Source organism: Agelaius phoeniceus, chromosome 3, assembly GCF_051311805.1.
Source record: "Agelaius phoeniceus isolate bAgePho1 chromosome 3, bAgePho1.hap1, whole genome shotgun sequence".
Classification (NCBI taxonomy): domain Eukaryota; kingdom Metazoa; phylum Chordata; class Aves; order Passeriformes; family Icteridae; genus Agelaius; species Agelaius phoeniceus.
This window is the reverse complement of record NC_135267.1, coordinates 22,747,409-22,767,558: the sequence shown is the minus strand read 5'-3', so window position 1 is coordinate 22,767,558 and position 20,150 is coordinate 22,747,409. Positions and strand designations below refer to the sequence as shown.

The following is a 20,150-nucleotide window of genomic DNA, read 5'->3' as shown; positions in this document are numbered from 1 at the left end:
TCTGAGCCAGAGAAATTAAGCTGTAATGTATTACATTCACTTTCAAAGAGCTTGTTAAAATTTAGGTTCCTGTAGAAAGCAGCAACAGCTTGGATAGCAATACACAGAACAAGACCCAACACTAGCAATAGGCACCAAGTGTCACACGCTTGGTGGCACTGTGCTACTGCCAGCAGCACCTCACAAGAGCAGGTTTGCCATTGAAAATGTACAACACAGAAAATCATTGAAGCATTTGCTGTCTTGAACTATTTCAGAGCACACAAGAGTTCTTCAGACAACCTTGGTATCACAATAGGTCAAAAGGTATTGGCACAGCCAGACTGCAGCTAAAGCAGACACCAGGACAAAAAAGGTCCAGTGCCAAGAATGGAATAATCCAGTTTCTCACCTAAAGGCTGGGCGGAGATGTGATTGCAAGCAGGCTTGGGGAGAAAGACTTGGGGGTGATGGCTGATGAAAAAGTCAACATGAGCCAGCTGTGGGCACTTGGAGCCCAGAAAGCCAAACAGAATCCTGGACTGCACCAAAAGGAGCATGATTCTGCCCTTCTGCTCTTGGGAAATCCCACCTGAGACACTGCATTCAGCTCCCAACATAAAAAAAGACAGGGACCTGTTGGCACAAGTCCAGACAAGGGCCACAAAGATGATTAGGCAGCTGGAGTACCACTCCTATGAAGATGGGCTAGAAAAGTTGGGGCTGTTCACCTGGAGAAGAGAAGATAGCATGAAGACCTCACAGCAACCTTCCAGTACCTGGAGGGGGCCTGTAGGGAAGCCAGAGGGGGACTTATTGTCAGAAACTCTAATGGTAGAACTAGGAAAAATGGGTACAAAATGAAAGAAGGAACTTCAGCTAGGTAGCCTAAATTATGGTAGTCACAATAAAGAGGTAACCCTGGAGACATTAGAACAGGTTACCTAGGGATGCTGTGGATGCCCCAACCCTGGAAGCACTCAAGGCCAGGCTAGAAAAAGCCTTGAGCAATCTGGTCTAGTGAAAGGTATCCCTGCCTACAGCAGGAGGGGCTGGGACTAGATGATCTTTAAGATCCATTCCAACCACTTAGCATTCTGCAATCAGAACAAAATAGTGTTGATGGCAGTAGATACTAAAATCTCAAGCCACTACCACTGCTTCTGAAGTTTGTGATGCTGATTTGCTCTTCCACCTTGTTTAGGTGGAATATTTGGGAGAACAGCAAACAACTCTGCTGAAAAGCACTTCTCTTCTCCCAGCCAAGGTAGTATCAGAGCACCTATCAGTGTCACTTAACTTGTAGTATCAATATTGCTTTACTTGGAATAGCTAAAAAATAAACTAGAAGCACTCAGAGTCATGAAACAAGAGGATTTTCTTTAACAGAACCTAAAACCAAGTAAAGACAAAAATATATAGTACTGGACAAACTGACAGCCAGGAACAGAGAAGGTAGAGTGTAGAACACCAGGGAAATTGAGAACAAAAAATTTGGAGCAATGAGAATACGCTATGAGCAGTAAGTAAACAAGCCAAACACAAAAGATCCAAATAGGTAGCCACTGATTAGGTTAATCTCCAAAAATTACAATCAACACTGTTGGTTTTTAGGTCCAACCAGGCAAAAGTAATTTCATTGCTGGTGAGATTACAGATGTAGTTCATAAATGTAGTCTCATATAAATAACTGATATTATATGCTATTCTGAACAAGAAAGTATTAGATTATAAAAATTATTAACAAGCTTGTATCTGAAAGTAATTTCCAAATGAGGAACCATCATTTAGGGAGATCCTATAGTGAAGTTCCAGTGGGATTGATGCTATATCAGATTTTGGTGGGTACAGTTTTTAAAGGAGTTTGGAGTGGCTTGTTCATCTTTTTAAAAGAAATTTTTATTAGGCATGTCAAGAAACATATGACTGATGATATTTACCAATTTAAAAATATGTAGCAGAAAACAAAAAGAGCAGACCTGAGCTACTTTGTGAGATAGGTAAATTCTGTAATAATGGCTGCTAAAGTAGAAGTTATTTTAGTACAGCTGTAGAGTGCATTTTAATAGTGAAACAAGACACACTACTTTCCCACAAAGTCCCTAGAGGCTGTAGCAGTGAAACGACTGAAGATATTTCAGTGAGACATCACTACTAGAACTGTTCATACTATTCATGTATTAACAAGCTACTGACAGCACCTTTGGTTTTGCTTTCTGCAATACATCACACAGAATACTGAACATAACTCTTGCACACATCTTAAAAGTACCCCAGCTTTCAAACCATGTTCTAAAGATCAAGTGAAAATAGGCCCAAGTGATTAGGGAGGTAGGAAATCTTCCTGAACTTAAACTCTCCTACAATGAGGTAAGAGATGTGACTTGATCACTATTCTGGAAAAGAATTTCCACAAACTAGGATCCAGAAGCCTATATTACAGTTTCTGCTCTGAGGAAAAGCAACTGATCTTTGAATAAGAATGACATCTTGCAATGTATCCTTAAACCTTTCTGGAAGTGATTCTTTCCTCCACTTACACAAAAACACCTTCCCTCTTCAAGATACTGAAGATTGACTAGGTCATTATTCACTCCTGTTTCTCAACACGAGATTCAACAGATTACTTGCACTGTGTGCTTTTAGTAACAGTGATGCAGCAAGGTCTGTGCAAAGGACAGTGCAGAGAAGTAGACATTTATCATACTGCAAGATGAAACCATATGCCAAAAAGTCAAATAGAGGAAGAACATACAAGAAAAAGATTAGCTATGTTCACTGGAAATTAACTTGCTCAGCTCTGATTGTTAGATTGCTGCATTGTTTAAATACAGCTCTTCATCAAAATACTTGCTGTACTATTTCAAGTGACATAAGAATCTATTACGAAAAAGATTCTAATTATAACCCTGTCCCAAATTATGTTTGAACACATCTGAACAACAACACTGCTCAAATTTGGACTGAATAAAGCAATAAATGACCACAACCAAAACTAATTTTCAAAGTGTGGAACTGGTGAATGATGTTCTGAGACATTCTTTCTATCCTAAGACAGTTAATTTAATCAACCTGCGATTATTTTGTCTCGTAAGAGAGGAAGCATACTAAAATAAAGCTCAAAAAAGGATTTCATGCTATTCCTCCTTGTACCTTATTTAGAGAACCAAGAAAAAAAGTAGCATATTAACATATCTAAATCAAATAGCTCTAAACAATCATGTTCATTAGCATAAAAAATACTGTGGAGACAGCAGATAAGCTGACTAACCAAAGCTACTTACCTTCCACACTCAAAATGATAATTTGTTGCAGAAAACACTAATAAAACAAGGTATTCTTACCTTAATTCAAAAATAGAATGAGGAGTTCTCATATTGAAAATTTATACTTACGCTTTCAACTCAGCAAATCTCACAAGGATGCGAGCATAGCTCTCATCTTGACTGTACTTTTCTGCAGGTAATGCAGTCACTGCTTGACTGTAACGGCCAATGAGTCTATTGAGTAGGCTAACATCCATCTGAGGAACACCCTTTTTCTCTAGCTTAAGTAAAAAACATAGCCAATCTTCTGGATTGTTTGTTGTCATCATTATTTGATTGACAGTTCCAGAATTATCTGATAGAAAAACAAAAAAGGAGATTGATTACAACATCAGCAAACATGTACAGAAGAAAACACTTTTTATAAGTTTTTGTGCAAGATAGTTACTGACTATTTTTTAAATAAGATTAAAGCAACAGAGCTAAAAAATAACAAGAGATGAAATTAGCTTTGTGGTCATTAATATTAAAGAAACACTAAACTTGAAATCATTTCAGTTAATGGTTCTTTCACTCAATCTAGCTTAAGATCTTTTGCATAAGTGACAGTAGAAAAACAAATCCAAATACCTGTTGTATCAGCTGAGATTTTAGTATAGTTAAATTCATCTGTGATGTTCTCTTCATTTCTGTATTTGTTTTTCAAGTTTCTAACTCTATTCATGATTGATGTAATCTGTGGCAATCCTCTTTCACTTAGGTCTGCCTCCTCCATCTGCAGGCACAAGGTTAAAAAACAATGGAGTTACTGAAGAACCCTGTTGAAGCTCACTTTGATTGGAATTACCATGGGAAAGCCTCTCATGTATCATTTGGATGATACATGAGAGATACTTGAGACTCAACCACATTATGTAACAAATACTCTATTTAAGCCTTTGTCAATGTAGTTATACAAGTAAACTACTTTACAGAAGACAACTTGGACAAATAAAAAGAATTGGTACTTAATTGATCCACCCAAATCCTAATTCATGCTTCACAGTAGCCCTTTCCAATCAGGTATATTCAGTGTTTGAATAAAATGGAGGGTATGATGTGTTGCCTGAAATAGCTTCCAGTCCATCACATTAAATCACATTCTGTACTCATAATTAGGCTGGCTTTAGTTTAGCACACAGTGTTAATCCATGCTCTTTCCCACAGGTTACAGCAATTAGTTCTCACAGTGAGTTAAGCAGAAAAGAATTCACATTCTCCTCTGTTCAAAGGACAAAGACAAGTGACACCTATTTTTAAGTTTCTGAAAGGAGGTTTAGAGATTCAAAGACTTCTTATAAGAAACTTATGCCAAGTCCTCAACATTCTGACAGTTTATCATCATCTGAGATAACGCATGTATATAGCTGAGAGGTAAGAATTTAGGCAATCTGAGCAGAGCAAGACTGCTAAAATAAACTAAAAAACCCTAATGATTTCTTCCTTTTCTGCCTACATTAAACAGTTTTTCCCACATCAATGTTCCATGCATCTAATGAACATAAGAATTCCAGAAAAAACTGTGATGAATTTAGTGCATATTCAGGGGGTTTGACATTCTAATTACTGTGAAGTTGGGCCCAGAAACAAGGAAAGTAATGCACTTCAAACAGATTAAATAGGCTCAAAGAAAGACTAAGTTTAGTTCTACAGTGAAATGTTGGTTTTTGTCCTCTTGTGTATAACAAATCAACAAAAAGTTGCTAGAAGGTTAGAAACTTCAGATCTACTTTTAGGTGAATTATTGCTAGAGAGGGAACTGAATGGATTGAAGCTCATCTACCTTTAACCCCACTATCTAAAAAATACACCAGGCACCACTCTCAGGAAGTCCCACAAATAATTTTTAGAGCATTATTCACCAGAAGCTGGCATGTCTTTAAAAGCACCAGGCTCCCAGCTTTCCCCAAGCAAAGACCATAAATCAGAAAGATTATCATGCTTGCAAGAGCTTGCTTATAAGGCAAAAGAAGGCATATTCCATGTTCATCCTGACCTAAATATGGCCCACCAAAAATACCAAGCCTGCTCTTGTCTATACAGAAGTGTTGTTTTGTAGGTTCAAAACACAGTGTCACTGTGTAAATTCCAAGACTTAGTCCAGCAAAAGCACCATCTACATTCCCACTGTGAAGAGGCCTTAGCACATTAAGGGTCTGGAGAGACATTCAAATAGCCTCAGGCAAGACCTATAACGAAAACACCCCAAAATCTTTTGAAAGCTAAAGACTGCATGCTAAATCAGTAATATCTGAAATACTATTTTTGTTTCACTGAGCAGAAGCAAATAAAGGAACCCTTCTTTTATTTATATTCCAAAATGTACACTGAACAGATTTTAATTTCAATGATTGTTTGGATCTTGCTTTAATATCTCTTTCTCCCCCAGAGCCAATTTAGGCTCTGGGAGTGGGTCTGTAAACTGTCCCATCCCAAACATCTTTTGGGGAGCACACTGCTAAAAATTACATAGGTGATTACTATAGCTAACACTGTTCAGATGATACTTATTCACTTCATAAGGAAAATTTTAGTATGCATTGCAGTTTTGCCTTTTAACAACACTGTAGAAGGGGCTACAGGAAACCAGGTACTCCAAATCACCTCTTTATGGGTGAGAATATCCACAGAGCTCTGATTTTCAACTGTACCCACTCCCTCAAAGTATGGATGAAGTCAGCTTCTCCAGAACCTGAAGCACCAAGACAACCAAAAGAAATTTATTTACCTCATGTTAAGAAACACCACAATATCTCATTACAACCATAACTGCTAAGAATTCCCAGATAGATTTTGGATTTCTTAAACACAGTCTTTATATTTTCCCCACCAGTATCAAAGATTCATTATTCTTCCTGCAACAACAGTTTCCCAAAGGCAGTAGACAAAAAGAAAAATAAATTTCTGTATAAATTTCATCTTAAGTCACAACAATACACATCAAACTTACATTTCTGGTGCGCTGTTTAACTGCTCTAGGTTCAATGTGTTACAGAGAAAAACTCTCCTGAAGAATGGATGTGCCTTGTCAAAAAGGTAAGATGGATGAGGGCTAGACTACCTCAGATGATCCCAAGAACCCAAAGGCAAGAAATGAAGTTCTCCATCCTGAAGAAGTTCCTGTGCATCAAAAATTGATGGGTGAAACACTGAAAGCTTATTGTGCAAGCTTGCCTAATCTTCATATCCCAGAAATACAGTTTTCATCAAAATCAATTAAACTACTTCTAGTTAGAAATAAAAACAGAATTAAAAAAGCTTAAAGACAACACTTTGTATGAGGACAAGCACTTCCAAATGTGTCAGCTTACTGTGACCTTCAGAGACTAAAAAGTACACTAAGGGCACATTCATCTACAATAGTGTCATGATTTGCCAGCAATCTTTCTACTCATGCCAATATTCAACCATAAGCACGTATTCAGAGCTTCATTTTTTCTTAATTAGCTGCATAATTACTCTTAAAGAAATAATTTGTCATGAATTTCCCTGGTGTGTGTGTGTGTATATATGTATATATATTTAAAATCTGACAACAGCAAAGACCTAAACCGGGCACACGCTGTTACAAAGGCACTGAATGGGAACTGAGTCAGTAACTGCACCAGCTCCACTGCAGCATACCTGAGATGCAGAAATGCCTACAGGAGAGAAGGTTAGGGAGAACCAGGAACAGGGAGAGCACGTAATGCAAAGATCAGCAAGAACTACCCTAAATAAAGTATAGTTGTTAAAGTAACTTCAACCCCTCACGCCGACCTACTAAACAAGGAGCCAAAGGACAAAGACTTGAGAGCAGTAAATGGATAAAGTGGCAGTACAAGCTTGGTGGTAAGATTCCACATCTAACACACCCAAAAATACTCATCAATAATAAAAAGAAGTAACAGCATCCAGTCTTGAAATACTTTATTTACTGTATTACACTACTTGTTCTGTTTATCTTCTATAGAGAGGTAAAATAACACCTCTTTCTGAAATATCTACCCAGCCTTAAAAAAATACTATCTATAAAATTGCATAATCTTCCTTCTATTTTATTTACAAGTCCTGAATCAGGATTTTTTTTAAAGAAAAACAAAAACTCCCAACACTAAGAAAAAGCGTGGTCAATTAAAAAAAAAATAAACACGAAAAAAAACCCCAGCAACACTAGGAAAGAAATAAAATAGAAAAATACTAAAATCTAACCTAAGACACAGGAAGGATAAGACACCAGGATGCAAAGTTGGGCTAAGTAAGAGAGAGACTGAGCAGCAGCGGAGCAGGTGAGGCAATGTGGCACAAAGACAGGCCGTGAGGCGGAAGGCACAACCAGCTTTCCTCCCCTGAGGGGCGGAAGCCCAGCGAAGCCGCAGCCCCAGGGCTGCCGAGGAGCCAGCCCAGCACCCCCGCGGCCTCACCGCAGACCAGCCCCACTGCTGCCCCCCGGCCCCGTCACCCACCTTCCCTCACTGCGCTGCTCCCCGGCCCGGTCCCTTCCCCCTCGCTGTCCTTCCCGGCTGCCCCTACCCCCGCCCGGGCCAGCCGCCCTCACCGAGGCCGCTGCGGAGCCGGGACGCGGCTCCGACCGAGCGCGTCCGCGCGCTGCCCCCGGTTTGAATGTGACCGACGCCCTAGAGCGCCCTTCCCATTGGCCGGAGAGCGGGAGGAAGCGAGCGCTGATTGGCTGCAGGATGGAAACACAGGCGGCCCGCCCGCCCATTGGGTGGTGGCTGCGCCGTGCGCGGCGGCCGCGGGTTCCAGCGCTCTGTGGGGCCGGGTGCGCAGGCGCGCTGGGGCGGTCGCGGCCCGTTTCTGGTTCGGGATGGGGAGCGCGGGGACGGGGTCGTGCCGGCTGACTTAAATTATTTATCTGGAAATGCTTTCCCCCTTTGGCCATGGCCGGTTATAGTTTGAAGCTTCATTAAGTTGTAACGGAATAGCCGGGCTGTTAAGTGTCCTTAACATTACGTCTCCCCGTACCTTTCCCTCCGAGGGATCGTCCCTAGGCCCATCCCGTGTCTGCAGCGTGCCCAAGGCTGCTACGAGCACCTCCTGCTCTGAGCGTGCCGCTCCTGGACTATAGCAATGCAAACGCACTCAGCAGAACAGTTCGGCCTCTCGGTTTGCATTCTGGGTGCGCACGATAATTTGTGTTCTTTGCAGGTGTGTGGTTCTTCTGATGTTTATCATGAATTCAGTATTATGCTAAATATAGTCTATTTTCAAGATTGATGGCGCATTATAAAGCTCAGATGTGTATTTATTCCTTATTAATTTGGTAAGTTGCTAATCATTCACTTGCCATAGACATCACACGTGATGTCTAATAATAAGATACCTACTCTGGCCTTTCATCGAAATTTATCTCATTTTTCTTTATTCATATAAATTTTAAATAGCTCAGCTCATCTGGTGATACAGGCTCACTCTACACTCAACAAAAAGCTTTCAACAAGGACATTTTGTGTGTTTCTCTACTAAATAAGAGCAATTCTAATTCTCCGCTAAGGCTAAGTGAGATGATCTTTTTTAGCATTGCCTTACTCATCCTTCCATATTTTTGGTGGGTATAATGGGTTTGTTGTGTTGGTGATCTTGCATTCCACCAGAATCCAAATCTAGTGAAAATGTAAAGAAACAGCACAAGTTGCGTGAATCTGCTCTGCATTTGGCTTCACTTGGGGGACATAGAGATAGATTATTTTATTAGCAGGAGTTTTGATGGGTGTTATAGGAGAGGAAAGTGGTATTCTTTTAGTAAGTGAAAAATACCTTAAGGAGCTGTCATTTGATTTCTGTAGCTATGACAAGAAATGTCAATACCATATAGATTCCTGGCAAAACTAAAATAAATAGGAGAAGGAAGATGGAATAGATCTTGGGGGGGAAAAAAGCCCCAAACAAAAGCGTCAGAGAAACAAAGGCTGCAATACTCATGGAAAAAAAATTAAAGAACCTCCATTTAGCATTCTTCTACAAAACATAAAATATGCATGGGTTTTGGATGGTTGGTAGAACCATTCTTTATGTGCTTATAAATGTTTATGCTTCTCATTTTGTTTAATATAAAGTCATAGATACATAGGGAATTCAAGAAGTGTATGAACTGTAGTCTCTACCTAAAGGTAATTCCACTTTGAATGACAGAAGTGAATTGCAAAAACAAGTACTAGACTGGGTAACAACCAAAAGGAGAGAGAGGTCAGTCTTTGTAATGAGTCACTATCAGGGGAGTCTTGTTTGACTCTTTTAAATATCTCATCTTATGGTAGGATTTCATATTATTTTGGATAACGGTATTATAAATCTAAATGTAGCAAATGTACAGGTGAGTCACGAAGGATTTTTTAAATGTTGGTAAAATCTTTATACCACACTATGGTGTTTTCTGTGATAGATATAAGAGAGAGGCCTTCCTCCTCTTGAAAATTTGGCAGCCGCTAGCCCATCCTCTTAATTTGGTACTTGAGGTTTAATGTCTGAAGCCTATGAAGGGCTTATTTAAAAGAAGAAAAATGATAGGTCTTTGATTGCAACTGTTGATAGACATTCAGTGAGTTGGTTTGGTGGAAAGTGCATTTGGAGAAAGCTTTGCTGAGTATTTCATGGACACAATTTACTGAGAGTATCTGGACTACTCCTGACTGCCAATGTATGGCCACAACCTATGGATGTCCATGAAAAGAAGCAAGCATACATTCAAGATGGCAGAGTCACCCCAACGACTGAGGAGTTGTTCTGAAAGCAGTGAGTAAGTAACAACTACTAAGTTTTTGAGCAGCAAAAATAATCACCACATGTCTGGTATTCCCAGTCCTCCTATTAATTTACAGAATGGATGCATGCTTTGTGACTGGACTTGGAAAGTAAACCTTTTTTCTATATTGATGGTTAGAGTCAATCAATAAAATAATGAGAACCATTGCTCTTTCGGGCTTCTTTGTGTTGTCTGATTCCATTTCTGCTGGAGGTCTATAAAATGTGCAGTTTGTCATGCACACAAAATACTGATGTAGAAACTGGCTAATAAACAGACTTCAAAAAGGAAGTGTCAATTAGAAGTGTAAAAGCTGTTCATGTCAGGAAGGATACCTCAGGGATTGGCTGTAACAGTGATGTATGTATTATAGTGGTGATTTTAAATTTTTGCTGATTAACTTGATACATAGATGGTGTTAAGGCTGCAGGCAAATGATCAGGCTCTTGACTAGGGCCTGGGTGGAGGTTAGGCTGCCTGAGGGGAGGTGGAAATATAGAGAATGTAATGAGAAGTTGCTGAGTATAATGTTGTAAGCAGCTGATGAAAGCTACAGATCAAACAGTGAAAGTTGGCTGGATCTCACATGTCATTATGGAGGAGTTGTGTGAGGGGCAGCCAAACTTGACAGGTATTGAAGTGGAATATTTTGAAAAGGTCATCTTTTATGTAGCAGGATCATACACCATGAAGAGCACTCACATAACCACATCAAGAATACCAGCACCACAGAAGTATGAGGTCACTTGGGTGATGGTGCCAGCCATACCAGATGTGAATGTAGATTTATCAAAACTGGTACCAATGGAGAAAAAGGAATTAGAGGCGGGTTCTGTGTGGGGGAGACTGACACAGAGAAAAGCAGGTGATATACTCAGTCGTGTCCCTATTTGTCCTCATTTTGGCTGGGATAGAGTTAATTCTTTTCCTTATAGCTGGTGAAGTGCTGTGGTTTTGGTTTAGTAGGAGAATCATGTAGATAGCACCCTGATGTTTTGTTTGTTGCTCAGTAGTGCCTACCCTAAGTAAAGGACTTTTCAGTTTCTCATACTCTGCCAGTAAGGAGTGGCACAAAAAGCTGGGAGAGAGCATGAGCAGGACAGCTGAGCTGAACTGGCCAAAGGGATATCCCATATCTGAGAGCATCATGCCCTCTACATAAATTGGGAGGAGTTGGCTGGAAGGGCTTGATCTCTGCTCAGGGATGGGATGAGCTCTGGTCAGCAGGTGGTGAGCAATTGCATTGTGCATCACTTTGTTCTCTTAGGTTTTATTTCTCTCTGGTTTATTTTTGTCTTCCTTTATGCATTAAAATTATATTGTTATTTTTATTTTATTTTAGTTAAATTATTAAACTGTACATACCTCAGTGCATGCATGGGTTTTACTTTTTTTTTTTCCTGATTCTCCTCCTCATACCACCAATTGTGGGGTGGGGACTGGTGAGAGATGCTGTGGTTAAACCATAACCTTAGCAGTTATTTTGGCTCCCACCATGGGGCATGATATCTTGAGACAACAACAAATCTGACTAGAATGTATTAGAACAATTTTATCATAAGCATTTATTATATCAGTTTAATAGTCTCTGGCCACCATGTTGATTTATTTCCTCTCAAAGTTGGTGTGCTTGTTCTTTCAGATGTGCTATGTCATAGCTTACTTGCAGTATTTCACCCATGAGAACTGAGCTAAAGTTATCATGTTGCTGTACTTCGTAGCACTGGCTTATGGTATGACAGAATTGCTGGTCATTAAACAAATCTAGTATTTGTATTCAGCATCGCTGTCACCACTGTACTTTGGGAGCCATCTATTGGAAACTATTAATAACAGTAACTTTTATACCTACCGAGTTCATCACTATTCAGTATTTTGCAGGGAAGGAAAAGTCTCTGGATGAGAGAGCAAAACAACAGGCACTGTGGTTAGCCCAGCCCTGGGGACAGACACCACGGCTGATCCAACTCCCTTGACAGGCACTGCAGCTGAATGTGAGAACCAACCCGTGCTGGTGTCAGATGCTCCTGTAGACAGGAAGAAATGGACATGAAAGCTCACTTAGTAAAGGACAGAGCAAGATTACCAAAAGAACAAGGAGGAAGAAACAGAACAAGAGGTGACCCCCTGATCCCTATCCTTGATGATCTGCAGGATGTGTGAAAAGATCTCAGCCATCATCCAGATATATATCCAGATCTCAGCCATCATCCAGACCAGAGCATATTGGTCACTTGGCTGCTCCAGTGCTGGGATAATGGATCTAGTATCTGGAATTAGAGGGTAAGGAAACCAAGCAGCTGGGATCACTTTCTGGGTAAAGGGAGTATTGATAAGGCAATTGAAAAGAGGAACTGAAGTCCTCAGCCTGTGGTGGAGATGATTCCTGTCAAGCATGAAGGAAAGGAATCCTTTCAAGAAAGACAGATGGACCACCATGAAGACAAGTATCCAGTACCTTCAGGAATTAGCCATGCTAGAGATGATTTATTCTGCCCCAAACAATAGGCAGTCACCCACAGATCAAGATGAAATCTAATGTACACGACCCACGTGGCAGAAATTTGTACCGAATGCACTTTCTGTGTATGCCACCTCATTGGCAGTCATTATCTGGAAAAACAGAGGCACCAATGGTGGATTTAGTGGCTCACCAACTCCAGCAATATGAAGAAAATCTCTGTTCTTCCCTATGAAGCTGTATCTTAGCTGTAGAAAACTTGTCCAAAAGTGGGAAGATTTGTTCCAGGAGTTTCAGCAACAAAGAAAGGATAGGTCCTACTCATCAGCTGTGCAGACTAGTATGTCAGCTATTGCAGTGAGCCTACTTTTGCTCAAGAGGGAGGATATAGAGGGTGTACACCACAAGATACCCTGTGGTTTTACCTGAGGGACCACAAAGAAGGCACGAGGAAATGGGGTGGAAAGTCTACCTTGACTCTAGAGACATAGGTACATGGGTTGCAAAGAAAAGCAATCACAAATGGAGGTTCTTCCAGGAAAATTGCTGCTCCAGTCTTCAGTGGGCAGTTCCCCAGTCAGAGTGGGTTGGTCTTACTTCTGATCCTATGGAAATTAATTCTGATTTTACAAGTCAATGGAGACATTTATCACCAGTGCTAGAGGGGCTCTTCCTGCAATTAGGTGAAAGAAGAGGACAGCCTGGTTTACTGACTATGGGGATCCCAATGGCCTCACACATCAGATCCACAGGACTGGAAGGCTCTAGTAAATACCAGTCCACAGTGTCCACTAATGCCATCAGATCACAAAGAGGCAGAACCCACCTGTGTTTCTGGAGTAATGGGAGATCACAGGATCTGTCTGTGTTGAAGATTGAATTAAGTCTAACTGAGAATGAGTGGCAAAACCCCCCCATCTGTGACTGGCCCAGAGGTTCCATGTATCTGCCCTGTAGACATCTCAGGAGAGGGTATTTGAAAGACCTAAAAGAGTATTGGTGGGCTTTTAGTATAGCTGCCTTGGAGAAGGAGGAAATTAGGCAACTCTCTACCTTGCCAGGTCTCTCAGAGGTCCCTTCAGCATTGCTGAAGGCTGAAGAGTAGCAGGTGCTGATTCCTACCACTACAGTGTATTGGCAGCATTATCACACCAGCTGAGACTCCCTGATTCCCATCCATGAGCTGATTCATCAGCTGGAGAGCCAAGGAGTGATCAGCAGGACTCACCCTTTAATAGTCCCATAGGGGCAGTGTGAAAGTCTAATGGAGAAAGGAGACACAAAACGGACTCCTGTGGCCTGGATGAAGTCATGCCACCACTCAGTGCTGCCATACTGGACATGCTGGAACTTCAACACAAGCTGGAGTCAAAGGTAGCCAACAAGCATTATCACAATGACATTGAAGTGTGTTTTCCTCAGTCCTTTGGCAGCAGAGTGCAGGACACTGCTCCTGGGGCATCCAGTGCACCTGGGATTGACTGTCCTGGGAGTGGAAACATAGCCCTACCATCTGCCACAGTGTGATCCAGACTGCACTGGAACTCCAAAACACCTGTAATACGTGGATGACAGATAATTGAAATTATTGCAAGTGGCTTGGTAAGCATCTCTGTCAGCTCCCTCAGTATCCTTGTGTGGATCCCATCTGGCCCTATAGATTTGTGTGTGTGTGTTTGGTGTAGCAGATTGCTGTTTCCCCTTGGATTATGGGGGCTTCGTTCTGCTCCTGGTCCCTGTGTTCCAGCTCAGGGGGCTGGATACCGAGAGAACTACTAGTTTTACTATTGCAGACTGAGGGAAAGGAGTCATTTAGTACCTCAGGCTTTTCCTTGTCCTTTGTCACTATGTTCCCCTGCATCCAGTAAAGGATGGAAATTGTGAGGAAGAACTTCTTCACGGTGTGGGTAACCACTACTGGAACAGATTGCCCAGAGAGGTTGTGGAGTCTCCTTCACCAGAGATACTCAGAACCCATCTGGATGCAATCCTGTGCAAAGTGCTCTAGGATTACCCTTTTTGAACAGAGAGCATGGACAAGATGATGCCCTGTGGTTCCTTCCAACTTTATCCATTCTGTGAGATTCTATGAGATTCTCCTCAAGCCTTCTTTTGGTGGTATATTTATAGAAACATTTTTTTATTGTATTTTATGTCAGTAGCCAGATTAAGTTCTAACTGGGCTTTGGCTTTCTAATTTTCTCCCTGCATAACCCTGTGACATCCCTGTAGTAGCATCTCCAAGCTGCCTGCTCCTTCTTTCAAAGGTGATACACCCTATTTTTTTACTCTAAGTTCCAGCCAAAGCTCTCTGTTCTACCAGGCCAGATTTCTCTGCTGGCTCACCTTTTGGCACATGGGAATGCCCGCTCCTACACCTATGAGAGTTCCTCCTTGAAGAATGTTCCACCATCCTGGACTCCTTTGCCCTCAGGACTTCTCTCAGGGGATTCTGTAAACCAGGTTGACACTGAGTACAACAAAGATGATTGCTCACCTGCCTGTTAGATAATTAGTAATCTGCCATGGATGGCTTTTCAGCTGGAGCTCTTCTGTGTTTTGTTCTGTTATCTGGCCAGTATAATGCATGTATGAGGCCACACAGGAAATCTGTGATGATATGAGAGTTGTGGTCCATCCAGTAGGAGGATAATACCCAGCTGTACACACTGATTTCATCAGATCCAGCTGGTGCTGTTCAGCAGCTTATTTCATTTATGACCAAACTGAGTTACAGATTTATGTGGGCTGGAAATAACTAGAAAAGAACAGAGTTGAGAAATCGTAAAATGTTGCTTGTGCAGGTTCACAGCTTTGGGTCATGCTGGATCCATGGGTTCTATTAAATGTCCATGTTAAAAAACCAAAAGAAAACATATATATGTATATATATCTATCTGTCAGAAATTTCCTTTCAAGTGTCCATTTTATAGAAGCTAAGCATGGTACAGTTCCCATGTTTACTGCAGCACACTTTATATTAGTGCATTCTTAAATACTTCTAAAAATGTCAGATAACATATATTAACTGCCTTAAAACCTATCAAATTTGTTACACAGTGTGCTATTCAATTCCTTTGTGAAATTTTAAATCTGAGGTTTGATCTTTAAAACTGTAAATAATGCTGTCTACTACTTCTGAGATTAAAGCTTTGGCAAAAGTGATCAGTTTAAGCCAGTTAGTCAGATAGTCACAAGTTATCTTTCCTGCCTACATTCTAGTTGGACATGAAAAAAGTCCAGTTCAGAAGAGACACAGTTGTACTGGGACAGTCCTCTGACACCTGCCTGGAAAGCACCATGTGCTGGTTTGTGCAGAGTTCCTCTGCACAGCCCTTAGACTGCATGTGGTTCCTATGTGACTACTTAAGTATGGCCAGAGAAATTGAATCTATTTTTGCCACTCCCTAAAGAGTGAGAAAGCCCTGAGAGACTCCCATTTACTTTTGATGAAAACAAGGGGTGTGGGCAGAGGGATATAATTGGTGAATGACACCCAGTTTAAGAAATCTGAGACCTGAGTTTGTTCAACATCTATTCTTGACATCTTCCCTCATAAATTCCTCACTTGAGACCTAGCTATTGTTAGATTTTGGAGAAAATACTTAGACTATCAGAAAGAACCAAGTAAAAGTAGTTTTACTTGGGCAGCTCAAAGTAGTAAATTAATGGTGTTCATGGGTGAAAGATGCATTTGTGTGCAATACCAGATCAGGGCTTAAAGTTATTACAACATATCACCATTGTTCACTGCATTATTAGAGTATTTCAGAGAGGAGGTGGCCATAACGCAATAGTGTGTATCAGTCACTTCAACATGTATCTTTCTAAAGAGGTGTAATAGCCATCTGAACAGCAATCACCATTATAGCTGTAATGGGACATACAGGTGTGGTATCAGACACTTCTTGTTCCACTGTCTAAAAAAAAAGATTAAGAGCAAACAGATTGTTTATTGCCAGATCAATAACAGAAAATAGATAACAGATAAATGCCAGAAAATAAGATACAGATTTGTTTCTGCTAATTCGTGAGTCTATGTGGCCATGTGAGGTCTTTAGGAGGCTGGGAGAGCTATAAAGTGTTGGCCATGGTGCTCCACAGACTGTTAACTGCTGATACCATTGCAACTGTTAAAAGTCTCCTTTACCACAAACAGTAAAAGCAAGAAAAGATACTGCAGACAATTGTGAATTTGGTCCTGAAAAAGTGATGTTACTATCTAGATTTCAGTAACTTAAATTATGCTCTTAACCACAAGGACATGAAATTATTTCTAAATATTTAACAAAGAAGCCAATTCTTATCAGTCTGGTTTTATGTGCAGCTTCTGTTAGCCAGTGTACCTGTGATATTTAGTAAGATAAAAAAATAATTAAAAAACCAACAAGAACAACAACATGAGAAGCGTTAATTTTCTGGAAATCATCTGCTGGGAAAAAAGGAATTAGAGAATTAGAGAGATGGAGTGTGTTTGAGGAGAACTACATCCAAGAAAGTACAGTCAAGGTCCAAGAAGCCAAGACAGGGTTTTCAGAGAATAAATCCAACATATAGTAACATTTACCATGCCCCTCAGGTGTAATTATGACTCTGTTTCTATGCTACCTCTTACTTGCCTGTTGCTTCTTTTCCCAGCATCCCTTTTCAACAATTCTATAAAAACTGAGCTGACAAAAAGCTAATAAGGAAAAGGCCTGTGTTTTCTTTACAAGTCTTTCACTGTCTTATTAGCATACAGTTAAGGTTTGGAGTGTGTTTTTTTCTTCTTCCTTATCTATGAAAAATGATGATGATAGTAATGGAATTGTAATTATCTCAGTGCCTCATGTGGAAGATACTATTATAAGTATGTAAATTGAGTTTCTCTTATTATTGCATATATAAAAATATATTTGGACTGGGACAAAGTGTCCCCTCATAACTAGAAGAAGTAGTGTTCAAAATTTATTTAAATACTTAATCATTAATACTCCACCCTCTGAATTATCAATGCATCCAAACAATGTATCATTAAGCCACAGAGATTGCACTTCTGACCTGTTAATTAAACCTTTATTAATGGCCTTAAGACGGAAGTAAATAAAATATTAGTGAAATTGATACATGAATAGGAGGAGTTGGAATAGAAGTAACATGTAACAACCTTAGAAGAATAAGGAATCAAACCAGATGGGAAAACAAAATTATAAAAAAAACCCTGTAAGCATTCAAAGAAAAACAGCTAAGTGGGCAATCAGTAATGCTGCAAGGGAAGTGAAGGTGATGTTACACAAGGACCTGAGTATGTCACAACTGCCCCCCAAAGCAATGGCATTTTATGCAATTGAACTCTGAAAAAGTTCTCATGAATCTTGTTTTTCACCCCTTACCTGATTTCTCCCTTTTCTGTTGGAGGTCCCTACTTTCATAATGCACCTAAAGTATCCAGAGTACTTCTTTAGTCCCAGTGGAAGTGGGATGTTCCACTGAAGCAGTGCAGCTCAAATACACATTCCTTTTGATGCTCTCTGCTACAGGGAAAGTAACCTGAGGCCATGGGATGAAAGAAGTATCTCAGACTGGCTCACCTCTTTTCTCAGCAGCATGATCAAAACATTCAAGGCCAGTTACTTTCAAAAGCATCTCCTAACCCTGGAAATGGATAAATTATTTCCTGCCTCTAAAGTTCTCACTGTTTCTGCTGATAATAATGAGAAAACAACTCCAGTGTTAGCAACATGCAGCATTTGACATTTGTCTCACACTTAGCTTTAGTAGAAGACTCCGGTGACACAAAGCACTCATCTGCTCATTTCAACAGGAGATTTTCCTGTGTTAGATGAACCATGAGCATGCACAAACCACAACTACCCAACAAATTAATGATCTGCTAACAAAGAAGTGTGTCAAAACTTTTGCTGCCAGAATTAGGAGAGAGATCAGATTCAGATTTTCTGGTCTTTTTTAGCAGCCCTGGACAGACTGCATCAAAAGCATCATGGTGGCACCTCATCACAAAGTTATTGTTATTACAAAGATATTTACAATTTGGAAAGAGTTTTAAAAAAATGCGCACATTTGGTAAAATAATTACATAGGGACAAAATCTAATTAATTTATTTGTGAAGCTGGACAAGAAGTAGGAAAGTATCATACCATAGCATTCAACTGGACCAATATTTAAAATGACAGCGTATCCTAGTACCATACAGGTGGGTCAGCTTTGTGTTGCATCATGTTGGTATTAATTGTCTTGAGCACTTTTGGATCTACATTGTAATTACTGTCCATCAGTATTATTGAGAAAGAGGAGCCTGTGATTTCCAATCATATAGGAAATAGGGTTAATCAGATTTTGCCAGGGAAGAAGACAGGACCTGTGATGCAAAGTGTCTCAGAAAATACCTGCTTGTGGATACTGCTTAAGCTGGAGTTACATAGATAGTTTTTTATTTACTGATACCCAATATAATAATAATAATAATAATAATAATAATAATAATAATAATAATAATAATAATAATAATAATAATATTTTATTTACCAATAGCCAAATAATCTCATCAACACTCTCCACAAAATGCACAGTGTAGAAATTGTTTTCTTAGTAGTTCCCTTGAGTTGAATTTTATGGTTTGATTTTTAATGTTCCAAGAAAATAATAAAAACTTTCTCTGCAAGTTTTTAAGTGCTATAGGTTGTAAATTAATGCTTTTTTCCTATTTAATGAAAAAATAGAACTTTGGTCAACTGAGGATAATAATTTAAGACAACTGAATGAGTCTTCAGCTATTTTTGGGACATGTTCCAATAAACAGAAATAAAAACCTTTTTTGTTTTCATAATATGTAAACAGTGAAGAATGGTAAGATTTGAAATATCAGGGATTGTTTCCATTGCTGGAATTAAAAACAGTTTTTAAACTTCAGCAAAAGAGGAGCAAACTGAAATTTTAGAATGAACTCAAAATGGATTTAAATGTTGTTTCTTTAAAACATAAAGGAAAAAATTGACACTGAAGGAAAAAGACATAGAATCATAGATTGTTTAGGTTAGAAAAGACCTTTAGGATCACAGAATCCAGCTACTAATCCAGCATTGCCAAGTCCCCCACTAAATCATGTCCCTAAGTGCCACATCTATGTGCCTTTCAAATACCTCCAGGGATGGTGGCTCAACCACTTCCCCAGCAGTCTGTTCCAATGCCTGACCACCCTTTTGGGGAAGAATCTTATCATTTTAATATTTAATATAAACCTCCTCTGGCACAACTTGATACTGTTTCTTATTGTCTTTTTCTTGTTAGTTTCCAGAGGAGACTGGATACTAAGTAAGAGAAGGAATCAGAGAGTATAGTCCTCTCTTGTGGGGGATATGGGTGGTCTTCTCTGTGATGCTCCAGGAGATGCCCATTTCAGTCCCTTTCTTCAATCTCTCCCTTCTTTGAAGAGAAGAAACTGATTAGATTTACTTGTAATTGCTATTATTCAAGCAACAATTTATGCAGCTTGAATTAATGCAGCTTGCTGCTATCATCAGTTTTACTGCAGCATATTAGTTGGTCCCTGATTGTTTTTATCTCTTTCAGGAAAAAAAAAAAGTGACTGGGATTTAACATCCAGTTCTCAGGATGTACAGCTGAACACAGATCTCCAGATGTCTTTCTAAAACACTGTCCAAA

The 20,150-nt window shown here is 39.8% G+C and overlaps 1 protein-coding gene across 1 annotated transcript in view; it reads right to left on the bottom strand.

Annotated features, from left to right (window-relative positions):
* Positions 1-7,916, bottom strand: part of TTK (TTK protein kinase) — a 29,678-nt gene extending 21,762 nt beyond the window's left edge. The window contains exons 1-4 of the mRNA XM_054630035.2: positions 7,822-7,916; positions 6,235-6,404; positions 3,876-4,020; positions 3,375-3,600 (exon numbers count right to left, since the gene is read on the bottom strand). Coding sequence (XP_054486010.2) covers positions 3,375-3,600; positions 3,876-4,020 — 371 coding nt within the window. The 5' untranslated portion in view covers positions 6,235-6,404; positions 7,822-7,916. The remainder of the gene's footprint in view (positions 1-3,374; positions 3,601-3,875; positions 4,021-6,234; positions 6,405-7,821) is intronic.
* Between the last annotated feature and the right edge of the window lie 12,234 nt (positions 7,917-20,150).